At 43.9% G+C, this 19488-nt stretch overlaps 1 protein-coding gene across 1 annotated transcript in view; it reads right to left on the bottom strand.

Moving 5' to 3' along the window:
• NALCN (sodium leak channel, non-selective) overlaps positions 1-19488 on the bottom strand; it is a 582786-nt gene that overhangs the window by 163892 nt on the left and 399406 nt on the right. Inside the window, 2 exon segments of the mRNA XM_040336161.1 lie at positions 173-274; positions 15489-15562. Of these exon segments, the coding sequence (XP_040192095.1) occupies positions 173-274; positions 15489-15562 (176 nt within the window).

Genomic DNA, 19488 nt, shown 5'->3' with positions numbered 1-19488 from the left:
ATTGATAGTGGTGCTGCATTTGAATGAAATGACATTTCTAATAATACATCTTGCAACAGCATGTTTAGAGGAAAAAAGTTGTTATTCTTATTGTGGAACATTAGAAGCAGAGCAAACAATATTGTGACAGATGGAAGGGAATGAAAATGCAATACTTTCTGGGTAAAGTTACCTTCTTTCTTGTCGTATATGATGTTGCACACTGAGGATTGATCTCTCCTTGGCAGGCTGCCCTTCAAAGGAACCACTCAGCATGCGCTGCCTTGTGCATGCTCTGAAAGAAATGATTTGCAAAAGGGAAATAAATTAGACTGTGCAACATGAAAAGATGTTAGGACTCTGCTGTCTGCTAGTCTATAAATGGAAACACATACATTTGTCAAAAAGCTTTAGACTATGCATCACCAAAATAAGACAGCATTTTTATCATTCTTGTTTAATTTAGGCTAGGCAATACATTTCACAGAACTGTGTATAAGCATTTCATTTAAAGCAGAGGAATTTAGCAAAATTTGTCATAATATTTTTTTTACCTCTGAAATTCTGGAAAATGGGGCATTCGGTAGGTAAGCTATAGGTACGCTGGGGCAGATCCACATAGAAATAAATGGGCGCAGCGTATGTGAGATACGCTACGCTGCTGTAACTTACTTTTGGCCGGTTCGAATCCCCAAAGAATTTGCGCCGTAAGTTACGGCGGCGTAGTCTATCTCTGGCGGCGGAATTCAAATCGGCGATTAGGGGGCGTGTTTCATTTAAATGAAGCGCGTCCCCGCGCGGAATTAACTGCACATGCTCCGTTTCTAAATTTCCCACCGTGCATTGCACTAAATGACGTCGCAACGACGTCATTTTTTTTAACTTAGACGTGAATTACGTCCATCCCGATTCACGGACGACTTGCGCAAAAAAAAAAAAATTCAAAATAAACGCGTGAACGACGGCCATACTTAACATGGCAGGTCTAACTATACGCGACGAAATACCAGCTTTAACTATATGCCGGAAAAATCCGACTAGAGACGCTGTAAAAAAATGCGCCGGCCACTCATACGTTCGTGGATCGTCGGAAATAGCGAATTTGCATACCCGACGCGGAAAACGACGTGAACGCCACCCAGCGGACGCCGAAGTATTGCATCTTAGATCCGAAGGCGTACGAGGACGTACACCTGTCGGATCTAACCCAGATGCCGTCGTATATTGGTTTGGGGATTCAAACCAAAGATACGACGCTCTGTGGATCTGCCCCTATAAGTACACTTTAAAAAGAGGGGGTGCAATGGCGCTTGCTAATATTAAATAAATATCAACTGTAATAACAAAAATCTAACAATTTCCGTGGGTCAAAAAAATGTGTTCCACTCCAAGTGTACAAACCGCCCAACATTAACCGGGTATTGAGGAGGGTGACATGAGTGATTTTAATAGAATACCATACGTGGTGATCGATCAGTGGTTTATGTGATGAGTGGGACCGAGAGCTACTGTCATCTAACATGAAAGGCTTGTAATTAAGCCAGCTGAAGTGAGAGGCTGGTGAGAGCGGGGTCACTCTGAGTGAAGCACCTGTCATTTTGCGGGGGATTGCTCGTGTCACTTACACTTCAGAAATTCTTATGGACATTGCTTATTCCATTCTATTTGCATGTTATTGGACTATATATATCTTTTATTAAGGAGCCATTTCACTGACACTGAATACTGCATGAATATTTGATTTACATATTATATTGCACTATTTGCACTTTATATTATGATTGGATGCACTATATATTATGCACAGTACTGTTTGTTCACATTAATTATTTATTTGGATCTTTTTATCATACTATTATTCTTGTTCCACTGGATCGTATTTAGTATTTGCTTTAACACTTTTTCTCATTGTTTTTGGTATTTGCACAGAGATTATAATTTTACTTATTATATATCTACGTTATTACTGTTATTTGAATGCGGCAGTGGACTTATTCTTTCACATTGACCTTTTCCGTTATATCATCAAATTATTTTATCACATTAATTATTTATTATTAGTGCACCAGCACTGTTGCTCTGTGTGGTATTTTTACCACGTATGGTATTCTATTAAAATCACTCATGTCACCCTCCTCATTACCCGGTTGATGTTGGGCGGTTAGTACACTTGGAGTGGAACACATTTATTTGACCCACGGAAATTGTTAGATTTTTGTTATTACAGTTGATATTTATCTAATATTAGCAAGCGCCATTGCACCCCCTCTTTTTAATTTGATATCAGTGTGTGAGCACTATTTAGTTGTGGCTGCTGCTTAGTCATTTAATAGCTTAATATATATTATTTATTAGTATTTTTATTTATGTTTAGCTCTTATTGCCCTGGTTAGTGTGGTTTTGCGCATTAGTTCTCCCCATTCACATGTAAGTACACTTGTCCTCCTTTACAACATTATATAACTATCAAAAACAGCATGTTTGTACAAATGATTGCATAAGTAAAATGTTTATATTATGCATTTTTAGCATATAGATGTGCCAGAACAGGTTATCATAGGTCCTTAGGCCGCCTTTATTTAATCTGGGGAACAAAATAGAATGTGTTTCTTCTTTGTTTCTGATGCTCACTCATCAAATATGATGTGCAGTCATCAGAAGCATGGAACACACATTGAATGTCTTACTGTATTGGATCCTGTGTCTTTCTGTGAACTCTTTTGGCATTATGGTGCTCTTTTTTCCCCAAAACCTATTAATTGTGGTTTGTCCCCATAGTCCAACTTCCTAAAATGTAGTAGTCTTGCCTTTGTGCATTTAGCCTTCTGATTTGGTTCTTGATTCTGTTGCCCTGCTCTCTCCTGCCCTAATGCTTAAAGTATAATATACCGTTGAAACGGTTTTGTTATAACTTCTCAGTAAGTGAAAAAATATACCCTTTGGTACTGTCAGATACCTATTAAGCTTAGCTGATAACTTCCCATGTTCTCTCCCTTTGCTGACTGTAATCTATTAACATTGTTCTCAGCTAATTTTCGGGACTAAAGAACTCCTATGTTATAGAGATGAGAAGAGGGGAAGGTGTTCTGTACTCCTAACACACTTTCTGTCTCAGGAATTCCTGCTCCTTCATAGTGTACAGTGAGTAAGTGCCGTCACCCAAAGGACAAGAAGAGTTTTGCTGGCAAAATCACTAAGTGAAAATAAAGGAAAAAAGAACATGAAAAAATGTAACTAAAACAGCCACTAAATCTAAGGACTAGTACTATGTAATATATTACATTTTAGTTATTGCATTTACAGTGGATAGACTAACTCTAGGGAAACTTTTAAATATACAGTATTAGCTACATATGCACTTATTGCATTACCAGTTGAAGAATTTGTAATTCTGTTCAGTTAGTCTTGGAATTTTCACACACTGACAAACATTTAGGGCCAGATTCACGTAAGTGAGTGACGGCGTAACGTATCGTAGATACGTTACACCGCCGCAAGTTTTCATCGTAAGTGCCTGATTCACAGAGCACTTGCGATGAAAACTACGCCGGCGGCCTCCGGCGCAAGGCGGGCCAATTCAAATGGGCGTGTGCCATTTAAATTAGGCGCGCTCCCGCGCCGGACCTACCTCGCATTCTCAGTTGCGCAATTCCCATCGTGCTTTGCGCGCCGTGACGTCATTTTTTCGAACGGCGACGCGCGTAGCGTAATTCCGTATACCCGGACGGCTTACGCAAACGACGTTCATTTTTAAATTTCGACGCAGGAACGACGGCCATACTTTAGACAGCAATACGTTTGCTGACTAAAGTTAGGGCACCCAAAACGACGACTAACTTTGCGACGAGAAACTAGACTAGCGGCGACGTAGCGAACGCGAAAATCCGTTGTGAATCGCCGTAACTCCTAATTTGCATACCCGATGCTGGTTTACGACGCAAACTCCCCCCAGCGGCGGCCGCGGTACTGCATCCTAAGATCTGACAGTGTGAAAACAATTACACCTGTCGGATCTTATGGATATCTATGCGTAACTGATTCTATGAATCAGTCGCATAGATAGAAACAGAGATACGACGGCGTATCAGGAGATACGACGGCGTATAAGGAGATACGCCGTTGTATCCCTTTTGTGAATCTGGCCCTTATTGCCTAGGTCTCGTCTCTGCTTACACCTTGCTCATGAATCAGCATTATTACCTGTGCCCAATTAGGAGGGCAAACCAAAAAGTAGTAGAATGTCCTTCATAAAGGTGTATGAATAAGAAGGCAGGTAGAACAGTAAACATATCTTTACTTAGGGTTTTGTCTTAACATAGTTACGATGCTTAGCATGTCCAGTGTAAGCCTACTTCATGTGTTACCCTGCCCCCAAAACTCTGAGGCCGCGTACACACGGTCGGTCCATCCCGGTTAACCGATGAAGCTGACTGATGGTCTGATGTGCCTACACACCATCAGTTAAAAAAACGATCGAGTCCAACGCGGTGACGTAAAACACGATGTGCAGAGAAAAATGAAGTTTAATGCTTCCAAGCATGCGTCGACTTGATTCTGAGCATGCGCAGGTTTTTAACCGATGCTTTTGCATACTAACCATCGGTTTTGACCGATCGGTTAGGTGTCCATCGGTTGAATTTTAAAGCAAGTTCTAAATTTTTGGACTGAAGGATAACTGACCGATGGGGCCCACACACGGTCGGTTTGGTCCGATGAAAAGGTCCTTCAGTCCGTTTCCATCGGTTCTGACCGACCGTGTGTACAGGGCTTTACTGTATAATCCCTTGAACAAAGGTGATGTATTTGGGAGGAAAAATATGTATTTGTAAAAAAAAAGTTGAACACATCTGCCAAACAGCTCTTTATAAATGTGGTGTGTTTTAAAATCACAGCAAAAGTAGTTAGAAGGGCAAGCCAAAAAGTAGTGGAGAACTTCCGTTTCCGGGACGGTGGTGTGAGCATGGAGGAGTGAACACGCGTTAGCGAGGAGAGCCTGAAGTCCAGGGTGCGCTGAAGCAGGAGAGCGGCAGATCAGAGATCCGAGACCCCTCTCCCCCCACGGAGAGCCGCTCTGAGTAGGGGAAGAGAGCGGCACTTAACAGAGGTCCCTGCCAGCTGATGTCGCGGCGGCGAGGAAAGAGCCAAGGAGGACGTGCAGGAGGTGTCCAAGCCCCTAGCCACTCGTACATCACTCGTTATATGACAGTGAGAAGGGGGGCTGAACAACAGGAGGACGCCGGGGGAAGCAGCGCTCTGAGGAGGGAATCACTGACCGAGAGGTCCCTTAAAGCTGTAGCAGTAAATTTGTGCACATCTATACCTGTCTCCGCGGCGGTAGAAGGACAACAGCTGATCGCTGGTGGGGGGTGTGTTGTCGCCTCAGGACCTGTCCTTATCCCGGCTGCTGCAGTAGACAAAGCTCTGAACGTCATAGGAGACCGGGACCGTGCAGGGGAGATTGAAAGACCACCAGCGGAGGAGCAGACGGAGGTGGAAATAGATTCAACGGCTTGGAATAGAGGTACTTTACCATCTTCTGCTGCGATAAGGTCAGTGGGGCCGGAAATTTATGACAAAGTAGTGGGGGATGTGACTGTGGGATCCAGTGAGCAAACAAGGACACTATATACACTGGCTGGAATGTCTGCACCCTTCATACCCCCTGCCCTCCCTTCATCTTTAACCCAGAGAGAGAAGAGTGTACTAAGTGGTGCTATACTAAGTACTAAGGGGAGTGAACATCTATCAGATGAGCTTAAGCAGCCTAGCACACAGAGCACACAAAGTATGTGGGACACAGGGAATGCATCTGAACCAGAGCTGATACCAGACATGCGACAGTTAAGCAGGCTTATCCAGGCTCTCCCATCCAAAGACGACATCCAGAAAATGTTAATGTCAATGACAAGTACCCTGAAAGAAGAGTTGGAAGAGATCCGGGTGAAAGTGGGGGTGGGGGAGCAAAAAGTGGGCATACTGGAGGAGCAACAAGTGGTCGTGGACTATAGACTGGGTGTGCTAGAGGAGAAGTGTGAGAAACAGCAGCAGCAGTTGGTAAGATTGCAATTAAACGCAGAGGAGGCAGACAACAGAAGCAGGAGGAATAATCTGCGAATAAAAGGAATACCAGAAAGCTTTGAGGGGGGGGCGTTAAGGGAAGCGGCTTTGGCCATTTTCAATAAAATTTTAAAAAAAAGCCCAGACTCCCCCCTTGAATTAGACAGAGTCCATAAGGTCCCTACAACACGGAACCCAGACCAGACCAACCCTCGCGATGTGTTATGCAGGATTCACTTTTTTAGAGAAAAAGAAGAAATTCTTAGGGAAGCGTGGAAAGAAGGAACGGTGATGTGGGAGGGGTCGAATATACAGATATTCCCGGATTTGTGCTGGCAAACCAAAGCCCGACGGCGGATGTTAAGACCCCTACTAGAGCACATACGTGGTCAAGGAGCCATATATAGATGGGGGTTTCCACTGGCTGTCAACGTGAAGAAGGAAGGAAGGAACTTTAATTTAAGAGAACCTTCCCAGCTCCCAGCGCTATTCGAATTTTTGGGGTCAGCACCAATTGTAGTCTCTAACTGGCTAGATCTGCCGGCGGCAGCTGAAAGAGACATTAGATGAAGGGGTGGGAGGGAAGGACAGAAGGGGTAAGATCGCAGCGGACCACAGAAGATATGGGGGAACCCCCCCCTTTTTTGTAGAGAGAGAGAGAGAAAGAGGAGAAGGAGAAACCGATGGAAGAATGATTACTTTTTTTTCTCTCCCTCCCCCTTTTTTTTTTTTTTTTTTTTTGGGGATTACCCAGACTTGGACTAGGGATGATGATAATATTTCTCCTGGTGAAGGATATAATTTAAGAGAGCAATTCTCTGATGGGCTGGGCTGGGCTGGACCCCACCTCTCAAATGTGTATGGATTTATGGATGCTTCCTTCTCCCTGGGACTGGTTTATTATGGCCCTATGGCCCTATTAGGGGTACAGTTAATTGAAATAGGAGGATCTAAAAATATAGGAGGGTTGGTAGGCTAGCACTCCTAGACCTGCTCATGGGGTAGGAGGGATAGGGGTGGGGGGTGGGGGGGGGGTCTCACTAATTCATTAATTCACTAACGTCACTATGTCACTACCTCTAGATCCGATGGATTAAGGATCAGAGAAGATATGAGATAAGTTACACAAAGGTATACAGGGAGTACTATTAAGGGTAAATAGGGGTGTGTGGAAGTTGAGAATCTGGGGAAGGGAAGGGGGGGGTTCTCTCTTTTTTTTTTTTTTTTTTCTTTGGGGGGGGTCTTTTTTTTTTTTTTTTTTGTGGTAAATATCTGATGGAATTTTCAGTAATATTTGTAATATTTTTGGGGATACAGATAAGAGGGTGGGGGGGGGGGGCAAGTGGGGTCACGATAAAATATTGATATATTGACACATGGACACTAAAGGTCTAACAGGCCATGACACCTATTTAGAAGTATGACACAGGGGAGAGGGGTAAGGGTAGAGGGTATTGGGGGAGGTATAGGGAGAGGTAAGGGGAGGTAGGGAGAGCGGGTTCTGGAGGTAACGGGGGCCTAATAAGAGGATCTAATGAGAAAATTGGAAGAGAGAACAAAGAAGAGTTGGGACAGGAAAAGATGGAAATGAGGGCGGGAGGGGGGAGTAAAATATAAGGAGTAACATGCTAACATGCTAACAGATTAAAGAAGTGGAAGAGAGAGAGCTGGGAGGGAGGGGGGAGCTCAGAAGGAGGCTTGTAGGTTTCTCTTTTTTTTTTTTTTTGGGGGGGTGGAAAGGGGAAAGAAGAGAATAGACCTCTAACTGGTTAGACCGTGAGACAGAGATTTTTATGTCTAAATAGGTTTATGTATGTCTATATATTTTTATGTTGGATTATGTTTAATGTTTTAAGGTCTATAGGGAGAGGGGGGGTACCCCATCTTGTGTGCAGAGTTTATAGTAGACAAGAAATGGGGGGGGGGGAAAGGGATCTTATGGGTGAATTCAGGGAGGCGCACCCGGACCTATAGTAAGGCTTGATTCTCCTCGGTGCTCACACACCTTAGCCCACTAAAGCGTCTCTCCTCCGTGTGGAGGGAAGTCGGAGACGCTCATATATTTTTTTTTTTTTTTTTTTGATTTGTCCTCTCTGGGATCCTAGGGGATCAACCGGATTGGAGGACTAAGGAGACTTTTTTTTTTTTTTTTTTTTTTCTTTCTCTCCCTCTCTTCCTCCTCCTCGCCTCCCTATTTTTTCCCTTCCTCTCCGGGGGGGATTCTCTTGCCCACCGCCCTTTTATATACTTATTGGGCCCCTTTGATACCTCTACTGGTGTCCCAAAGAGTCACGTGACTGAGAACCCAAAATGGCAAGGATTAATCTGATGTCTTATAATGTGAAAGGGCTAAATAACCCTGAGAAAAGATCTAAATTGCTAGCAGAATTATGGAGACTAAAGACACATATTGTTTTTCTCCAAGAGACCCATTTCAAGAAAAATAAAAGTCCAAAATTGGGTAATTATAGATTTCCAACTATATACCAGAGTTCCTCATCGACAACAAAGACAAAGGGGGTTGCAATCATGTTAGCAAAGACGACTTCATGGAAAGAAATAAAGGTTATCCAGGACGAGGAAGGACGCCTACTTATAGTAAAAGGCTATCTAAACGATCAGAAAGTAACTTTGGTTAATGTTTATATGCCTAATGAAGGACAGATTGTAGCGTTGGAGAAATATATTAATTTAATACAGCTGAATGCAGAGGGTATGATTATTTTTGCAGGGGATTTGAATATGGCCCTGGATCCTATCCTAGATACATCGAAAGGAACATCGCATATTTCATATAGCAAATTAAGTAAAGCAAAGAGCCTGATACAGGAGATACAGGTAGTAGACAGTTGGAGGACCAGGCACACTCAGGAGAGGGACTACACTTTCTTCTCAGCTAAACATAAAACATACTCGCGAATAGACTATATATTCGTATCACAAAATTTTTTACAGAATATAGTCGAGGCTTCCATTGGGTCATTTACAATCTCTGATCATTCACCGACAAACTGCACACTAGAATGGGGAGAACCTGTAGCACGCGAGTGGCACTGGAAAATAAACGAATCTCTCCTTAAAGACCCAGAGTATGAGGGAAAGATAGTCCAGGAAATGGAGGGGTTCTTTTCGGACAATGAGGTGGGAGAGGTTTCCCCAAGCTGCATTTGGGAAACACATAAATGTTTCATGAGAGGGATTTTAATCTCAATGGGAACACGACGGAAACGTAGGATAGGAATAAGGATGGAAACATTACTGAGAGAAATTCGAAAATTGGAAAGGGTACATAAAAAGTCACTGGCAATCCAGATTGAGGAGAAGTTGAGGCAGGCGCGAGATGAATTGAATTTGCTACTAACAGACAATGCAAAAACCTCATTAAGAAGATGTAAACGTGCCTTCTATGAATACGGTAATAAGCCTAGTAGGATGCTAGCGAGGGCATTAAGAGAAACGAGGACCCAAAACCGCATAGAAGGTATCAAAACAGGGGATAGGATAGTGAAATCATCACAAGAAATTGCAAAAGTATTTAAAAACTATTATACGAAGTTATACCAACTAAAAGAAGAGCTGGACACAGGAAAGACTAGTGGGCAGGAGGAAAGGATAAAGGAATACATTGAGAAGTCAGGAATGCCGAAATTAGCAGAGGAAATTGGGAGAAGTATGGAAGGGCCGATTACAGCTGAGTAATTTACAAACACCCTCAAATTGTTAAAACCAGGTAAAGCTCCCGGTCCTGATGGGTTCACTCTTTTCTACTATAAAACCTATGCAGAAAAACTTATGCCAAGATTTTTAAAGGCATATAACGCGATAAGAGAAGGACAGGGGATTCCGGAGGAAGCTCTTTTGGCACATATAGCGGTTATACCTAAGGAGGGAAAAGATTTAACACTATGCTCGAATTATCGTCCTATATCGCTTCTAAACGTTGACTTGAAGATCTTTACCAAAATTCTAGCAAATAGAATATTACCATATATCCCTAACCTGATACACCAAGATCAGGTGGGATTTACCCCAGGAAGGGAAGGCAGGGAGAATACGCAGCGGGTGATTAATACGATCCATTTCTCCCAGGTATTTAGGAAAGCTCTAGTTCTCGTATCAACTGACGCTGAAAAAGCGTTCGATAGGGTAGACTGGAAGTTTTTAAAAACAATCATAAAATATATTGGTTTAGGGGAGGGGATGCAAAGATGGGTCATGAGTCTATATTCGCAGCCGAAAGCTAGAATAAAAATAAACGAGATTATGTCGGAACCTTTTGAGATACGGAATGGGACGCGACAAGGCTGCCCTCTGTCACCAATTATTTTTATTTTGAAACTTGAACCCTTTTTGAGGACAATAAGGCAGAATACCGATATCAGAGGTATTTGTGTAAAGGGAGGAGTTTACAAACTGGCGGCTTTTGCCGATGATTTGTTGTTTTCTCTTACGGAACCTATTTTATCTCTCCCTCCATTGCTGGCCGAGATTGCTAGATATGGCGAGCTCTCAAATTTTAAAGTAAACTATGACAAATCGGAGGCAATGGGGGTAGAGATGAACATGGCACAACAACGACAATTGGCCTCTTTTTTCCCATTCAAATGGACAAATTCACATATTGGATATCTGGGGACCAAAATCCCGAAGAAATTAAATAGAATTTTAGAACTAAATTTAGCACCGCTGGTAAGACAAATAAAACGTGACCTACAAAAATGGGATAAGGAGGTATTTACTTGGTTCGGTAGGGTCAATATCGTAAAGATGAATGCAATGCCGAGGTTATTATATCTATTACAGACACTCCCTATTAGCATACCTCAGGGATTTTTGAAAGAGATCAGAGCGAAGTTTGCGGGATTCATTTGGGCAGGGAAACCAGCCAGAGTTAGGAGAGACATTTTAACTTTACCAAAGGAAAAAGGAGGCATAGGTTTTCCAGACCCACTTACATACTACGAGGCTGTGCATCTGTCAAGAGTGTTGGATTGGTGCGTCACCCCGAAAGTTAAACCATGGATTCTTTTAGAACAGGCAATGATAGAATTACCATTGGAAGGACTAATTTGGCTTTCTAGAACCATTCTACCACAAGCAGTTAAAAAGCATCCAACGATTGGGACGACAATTAGGGTGGTGAAAAAAGTATTTAGAAAATCAAATGATGAAATAGAAGCAAATCCGATGACACCAGTCCTGGGAAACCCGGCATTTATGCCAGGTTTGAACGACCCAGGGTTTGGGAACTTAAAAAGACATGGCAAAATTAGATTGATTCACTTCCAGAAGGAAAACCGGGTAATGACATGGGAGGAAATAGAAAGCGAGTTAGCAGAGGACTTGGAGCCATATAGGAGAAGACAGTTAAGGGGCTTTCTGCGATCAATACAGAGTCAGACTACGGTGAGGGTAAGATTATCGGAATTCGAAAAATTGTGTCTAAAGGGAGAAGCGGTTAGACATTCACTATCACTGTTCTATTCCCTGATCAACGAACTGAAAGCTCCACAAGAAATAGGTTTTATACAAACCTGGGAGAGAGACTTAGGGGTAACTTTCACTGAAACTCAGAGGAAAAATTTTTTTGAATTTAATCATAAAGCCTCCCTAGCATCTAAGTACCAGGAAGGAGGATATAAGATTCTGAGCAGGTGGTACAGGACCCCAGAAGTTTTAAATCAAATTTTTCCACAAACGTCAAATATGTGTTGGCGATGCCTAAAAGAAGAGGGAACTCTGCTACATATTTTTTGGAATTGTGAAGGAGTGAAAGATTTTTGGAAGATGGTTTCAGACGAAATAGAAGGGATAACTGAAATGTCTCTTGGAGAAAATCCAGCGGCCTATCTACTGTTAGATATTCCGATATCAGTAGTAAATTACAAAAAATCCTTGGTAAGACATCTGTTAATAGCAGCCAGAGCATGTATTCCAGCGTTATGGAAGAATACGTGCTCACCAAGTAGACCACAATGGCATGAAAAAATTAGGGAAATCCAATGTATGGAGAGTCTCACGATGGCTCTGAGGGAACAGGAGGAGAGGTTCAGGGAGGTATGGGCCCCCTATGATAGTTATAGGGAACGAAGGGAGTAGGTGGGAGGGGGGAGGAGTGGGGGAGGGGAGGGGTGGAGGAGGAAGAATAATTTTGGAGGAATGATTGTTTTTTTTTTTTTTTTTTGTTTTTTTTTGGGCTTAGGAAGGTCTTGGACAGGGGCCCGGATTTTGGGGTGGGAGGGGGGTGATTGGGATTTTTCACTACCTCAAAAAGGGGAGAGGACATGACAAATGGTTTAGGGGAATAGGAACTCAGAAAAGCGGTAAATTAACGCGGGAGCTATATAGTAGTCTAACTATTTAACGGTAAGCAGGGTTGGAGATAGGTCGGGAACAAGGACAATGTATTGTTGCTTGATTGTTGACTTTTATTCTCTAATATGGCATGGTAATGTCCCTGTTTTTGTGGAATTGTGAAATAAGGAAAAATGAAAAATAAAAAAAAAAAGTAGTGGAGTATCCATACCACATTTTTTCCTCTGACAAACAAAACCACTGAGCATGCTTGTATTCATAAGGCTAAAAAAATAGTGGCATACACAGCTCCTGAACCCTGTATATATAGCCCCTATTGAGGTCCAGGGCATGCCAGCTGGTACAGGGAGGAGAGCCAACTGTGAATCCCTTTGATACAAGGTTGGGTACTACTGTACTAGAACTGTCCTTTGTCTTCCTGTGCCTGTGCTTTAGTTTAGTGTTGCCTTAGCCCCGATTTCTGCTTTCAACTTTTGCTTCTGTCAACTGTCCATTGTGGTGTTTGACCCTCAGCTTCTCATTCATATATTTCTGTTGGCAGCCCAATATAGGTTAAATTTGTCACTCATTGTCATAGTAAAACTAATCAAAAGACACACTTATTTGTAGAGTGAGGTCAGCTTGTACAAAACATTTTAAAATCACGATGTAAGCTGCACATAAATTCAGCAGTGCCTTCACCAAATTGCTTATATGAAAGCACCCATAAGTATTCCCTCAGGGGATTTTAATACCTGCTGGCTTATCTAAATAGGCATCTTGATTTGGCTATCATTGGTGTAATATGGAGACCGTGGTGCAAAACTAAATGTAACTGGTACTGGTTAAAAGGTATTTTTCACTAGAATATTATGAAGTCCACTGACTAGCTGTTTTTATACCACTAATACTTTTGTTAAACTATAAAACATAACACCTATAATCACACATATCATGCATTGATGGAAACTACTAAAAATGCTAATTGACCTGAACATATTACTGAAAGCTCATTTGACACCAAAACACATCCATGACCTCCCTCTGACAAGATTCTATCACACTTCCTCACAATTACCCTGAGGCTCTTGCTACATCACTTTTAAACCTGGCAGGAGGTCATCATTTCATAACCACACATGATTATATTGCCTACTAAGATCACTGATGTTTAGGAGCAATATCTTGAATATAAGTGGACTGTAATAACATACCTCATCTCTTTGCCTCCAAACAATTCTATAGTTACCTTACATTGCCTTTTTAGCAATGACTCTTTTATCTGCACATTGTTAGATGTAAATATCTATCTTCATCTGCACATTCTACTTTTACGTCTTGCTTTCTGATCTTATTCAGTAAAAAAATATCTAATGTAAATGTCTCCTTTGCACAGAAATGCAATATTATAGAAGGCCAGTGTAAATTCTAAATTGCTTTAGGTGAAGATTTCACAAGGATGAGACCCCTTTTTGACGTTGCTGGGCCCGTCACTGAGCAACAGCATTGTCACACACTCCTCAATTCCTAGAATTTTTATTTCTCCACTCCATGATTGGAGGACCTGAAGGGGAGTGAAGGATAGGCAAGGATGTGCTGCTAAAAAGAGGACATTAAAGCACAGTTGCTGCTTTCCCCTTTTCTCTTTATCGAAAGGCAAAACCTTTTTGTTTTTAAGTTTTGGGAAGGTTTAGAACTAGGGATGAGGTATGGGTCTGTGCTACCATGGGTTTGAGGTAAATCGCATAAGTTGAATTTTTTCAATTAGCATTACAATTACTGTGAGAATTTGGTGGGTTGAACTATTAGGGCCAGATTCACGTACAGCGGGCGCAATTTTACGTAACCGGTTTACATTACACCGTCGAAATTTTTCCGATTTAGTGCCCGATCCACAAAGCACTTACCTGGAAATTTGCGGCGGTGTATCGTAAACAGGTCCGGCGCAAGGCGGTCCAATTCAAATGGGGCGGGTACCATTTAAATTGGGCGCGCTCCCGCGCCGGACGTACTGCGCATGCTCCCGACGTGCTTTGCGCAAAATTATGACGCTCCAAAGTTTTGTGAATCGCGACGTAAAAAAAGATTTACGCCGGCAAAAATAAAAGATTTAAAAAAAATTCAAAAGCGACGCGGGAAAGACAGGCATACTTTAACATGGTGGAGTACTTTTACACCATGTTAAAGGTGCACGATCTTTGCAACGGAAATCTAACACTCGCGACGACGTAACGACGGGAAAAAGCTTCGTGGATCGCCGTAACTCCTAATTTGCATACCCGGCGCTGGTTTACGACGCGAACTCCCCCCAGCGGCGGCCGCGGTACTGCATCCTAAGATCCGACAGTGTAAAACAATTACACCTGTCGGATCTTAGGGATATCTATGCGTAACCGATTCTATAAATCAGTCGCATAGATAGAAACAGGGATACGACGGCGTATCAGGAGAAACGCCGTCGTATCCCTTTTGTGAATCTGGCCCTTAGTAACCACAATGCCCTATATGGCCTTTAAACTATGGCCAACAGGCTTAGAGGGGCCGTTAGAGGGGCATTCAAATAATCCAGACCCATCACTAAAAATAAGGGAGCACAGAGCACAAATAGCATCAGTGTATTGAAAGCCGCTCTAGGGCAAAGGGTAGGGAAAGCTGGAAAAAGATGCATGGTTGGAGACTGGGGTCAGTTAGGAAACCATATTTTGAATCTGATCGCTTGCTCTTTGTGCAATTCAAAAGAAACTGCTATTGATGTTGTAAGGTTTGCTGCATGTATATGCCTTACATTTACACTTTGTGGCAATTAATCTTTCAATGTAATGTTGTATTTCTATAGCGTTAACCTGTGCTCCGGCGATGCTTCCAAAATACTGAGGCCTTTTTGCCAATGAAGAGGAAGGATTAAAAAGCTCCCCAAGTACACAGCTGCAGCTGATGAACATTGCAAAGGCCAGATTACAGCATGGAGACCCCTGCTGATGACCACTGCAAACACTGCCAGATAAGATCTATGACAGACTGACACCAGCAGGAGAAACACAGGCATTGCAGGTATTAAAATAAAAACGTGTGTCCAAGAGAGATGACAATTCATTCATTCACAAAAAAATGAAATGTCCCAATCCAATGTTCCTTTGTTACAACTAAACCATTTTTACCTGAGTATTTTATTTACTGCAGTTTCTTTTTCAAGGAGATTTCTTGCTCTGATGCTAAAAACTGATTTGCGTAACTGTAAAAGAAAAAATAATATATTAACTTTTATGACAAAATATGTATTCAGTTATCTGATTCAACTATAAGCTCTGCAAAGTATCTTTTCTTTTAATTTGTTTTTTTTTAATCTAAACCTTAGGGGTTAGACCTGGGGTAGGAAACCTTGACTCCGCAGCTGTAATGAAACTACAAATCCCATCACAAATCTGCCATTGGGAGTCATGCCTGGGCTGCCAGAGGCGTGGAATGCACCATGGGACTTGTAGTTCCACAACAGCTGGAGTGCAAAGGTAAGCACTAGATTATAACTCCAACCTGATGACATTTAATTTGCTATAGGAAGGTGCACTTTTTTTTCATTTTAATTCTGCTTTCATCTGTTTCATCATTTTTGGGATCCTACTGCCTCTTCCTTTGCAAGACTGTATGCTTTCTGTCAACGAGTATGCAGTCTTGCAAAGGCATGGCAGGCTCCTTCATGGTAACAGTAATAAACACACATTGGTAGTCCCCAGTAATGGTGTATGTGTTAGGATGGCAACATTTGGGAGACACGGGAGAGCATTGGCACCCCATAACAGAAATGATCAGGATCAACAGTAGAGAGTGGGGGCTGCCCCCCCCTCCTGTAGTCACAAAAAAAAAAAAAAAACGGGCCCTTTAAGATTTATTTTTTTCTTAAAATGCGCCGCCCCCTCTGGCTCTCGCAAATAACATACATTCATGCATTGCATGAATGTATGCAATTGTTGCCAGCTGCCGCTGGTCTATTCAGATGGCCGGAACTTGAGCGCCGGCCACCTGAATAACGGCAGCTGGTTGGCTGTGCGGAAGTGTCTATCAGAGCCACCGGCTCTGATAGGTTTTTCCCGAGTACAGCCCTCGGCTCCCGGATGTCTTATCCTCGGAACGTACAGGGGGTGCGTCAGGGCCGATCCTAGGGTCACATGCGCCTGGGTGCAGAAATATTTCTGGCGCCCCTACAAGGGCGTGGTCACCTTACTAACTCCTCCCCCTTTACAAATGTTTCTATGGCAACGATTCAAACACAGAGATGCTCCCCTCGTATCGTTACACTGGGATCCTTACATGATCTCTTAAAAATAAACAAAATACAGAAAGAGAAGCAGAGTACTTTATTGGACCTAGAGGGGGGGGGGGTCTCTCTAATGGACACAGAGAGGGCCTCTGTTAGAGAGTCCGTTTAGAAAGACCCCCCCAGACATAATACAGGAGATGGTCAGAGACTGCAGACATACTACAGGAGATGGTCAGAGACTGCAGACATACTACAGGAGATGGTCAGAGACTGCAGACATACTACAGGAGATGGTCAGAGACTGCAGACATACTACAGGAGATGGTCAGAGACTGCAGACATACTACAGGAGATGGTCAGAGACTGCAGACATACTACAGGAGATGGTCAGAGACTGCAGACATACTACAGGAGATGGTCAGAGACTGCAGACATGGTACAGAAGATTAATGCAGCCTCACCAGTGCACACCAAATGCAGCCTTATAATTTCTCACCAATTTCAGCCTACCAGTGCCCCTGGATCACACAGAAGAGCAATATCCTGCTGTCACAGAGCTTGGATTTGATTCGACGGGCAGCCACTGTAACAAAGACACACACACACACACACACACACGTCAGTTTTCATGGACTTCGCTTGCTCAGCAGGGATCGCTTCGTTGAGCCGACAGATGACAGGTCCGTCTCTGCACACAGTGGAGAGATGGACCTTTTAGAGCTCCTCTCTCCTCTATGAGGGATGGGATGAAAACAGATCCTCCTGTCCGTTTTCATCCCATCTGCCAGAGGGATGGAAAATGGGGTTTCCATCCACCTGGATTAGCGGATTGGATGGCAGCGGACATGTCACCGCTGCCATCCGTCACTCCATAGAGGTGAATGGAGCGTCCTGTCAGGTCCGCCTGAAAAACTGACAGACAGACCTAAACATGTGAAAGAACCCCAACTCACTCCTCATTCTTTTCATCTCTCTGTCCATCCCCTCCCCCCATCACACTACTCTTTCCATTATAAACAAATAAAAAGACTCCAATGCACTTCCACACCAAATCCGCTCACTACTTACAAAAAAAATATATGAATAAACACCTTAAAGGAGTTCTCCAAGCTAAAACTTTTTACCCCCGCTGTGCCCGGGCTGTAAAACTATACAAAATAAACGTTCACTTACCTGCCTACAATCCCCCGTTGTTCCGATATCGCCGTCCCGTTCTCCGGTCCCGGTCTCTTCCACTTCCTGCGGGTCGGTGACTCACAGTGCGCTCAGCCTACCAGCGGCCGCAGCAATGTCCCGTCGCGGCCGCTGATAGGCTGAGCGCACTGTGAGTCACCGACACACAGGAAGCGGAAGAGACCGGGACCCGAGAACGGGACGGCGATATCGGAACAACGGGGGATCGTAGGCAGGTAAGTGAAAGTTTATTTTGTATCGTTTTACAGCCCGGGCACAGCGGGGGTTAAACGTTTTAGCTTAGAGAACTCCTTTAAGACCATCAAGCGTAATAATCAAATATATAATTATCATACATTTCATAAAACACACTATAAAACACCAGCACTTTTCATCTACAAAACCAGCCTGATCTGTGATATTGCTCCTGCCTCCCCTCTCCTGGCATGCTGGGATTTGTAGTGCCACAGCCTGACACATAAGGTGGTCATACAGGAGAGGAGGCTGTGCCTGGTGAGCAGATAATGGGTAGGGAGTAGGACAGGGAGGTGTAATAGAGATTGGGGGAGATCTCAGAAAACATGCTCCCTTTAGAAGCAGAGCAGTTCACAGCCACACATAAAAACGATCTTGTGTAACAGCATGAGACAGGAGCCTGCTACACAGAGCCCATCCTCCTCTCCCCCTCCCCACTAAGATATGCACACAGTCCTGTCAGTGGCCTGTTGTTCAGCTAGCTTACCTTAGGCTAGGCTGAACTCCATCCTCCATTGCAGGCTGCATGGCTCCACTCCTCCCCCTCTCAGCCTCTCCTGTGAGGAACTTGAATAAGGCGCGCTGAGAGAAAGGGGGAGGGTACAAGTGACTGCACTCTGTCAGATCATAAGACTCTCGGTCTCTGTCAGCTTCGGCTGGAAGCTGCACACGAGTAGTATGTACTGCAACATGCCTAGATCGGAACCAGTCCTGATGGGGCCCCATCAGCACTTGTGGCCCCTGGGCACTGCCCGCTCAGTAAGACAGCCCTGCCCCCACCTCTGTTCCACACAGTTCCCCCCCACACAAATCAGTTCCTTTCTGTACGACCTCCAACTCCCCCCCCCCCCATCTGTTCCCCTGTGTGTGAGCCAGCAGCGGTGGTGGACTCACCTCGAGGAGAGCGACGCTGCTGCCTGTTCTCCCACAACAGACCTCTCACGATCCAGGAGGAGGGAGGGGAAATCGTGGCAAGCCCAGGCAGGGTTACATGCAGTCAGGGCTCCCAGTTCCATCTCACCCGCCCCATCCGACTCCATGTTAATGCAGCACTTTCCGGGCTGCTCCTTGTCCCGGCTCTCTCCCCTGTTCTGAATGATTATTGATGCTGCTAGCACAATGCCGACCAACAGTGCTCCTAAAACTTTGGCGCCCCCTCCCCTCTGGCGCCTGGGTGCAGCGCACCCTGTGCACCCCGTCTCGGATCGGCCCTGGGGTGCGTTCCTTAAAAAGACTGACGGCCGTCTCAGCCAATCAGGTTCCCCGATTCTGGTTATCGGTAACCTGATTGGCTGAAGAGTCACCAAGGTGGGAGAGGACATCGAGGGACGTGGAAGGTGTAAGGTAAGTACAGTTTACAGAGGCGACAAAGGGCACAGTGGCATGGGTACAGTGGTGATAAAGGGCACAGTGGCGACAAAGGGCACAGTGGTGACAATGGGCACAGTGGCAACAATTAAAGGGCACGGTGACAT

This window comes from Rana temporaria, chromosome 2 (genome assembly GCF_905171775.1).
Source record: "Rana temporaria chromosome 2, aRanTem1.1, whole genome shotgun sequence".
In the NCBI taxonomy this organism is placed as follows: Eukaryota; Metazoa; Chordata; class Amphibia; order Anura; family Ranidae; genus Rana; species Rana temporaria.
The sequence above is the reverse complement of the archived record's forward strand: the minus strand, read 5'-3'. Positions and strand labels throughout refer to the sequence as shown.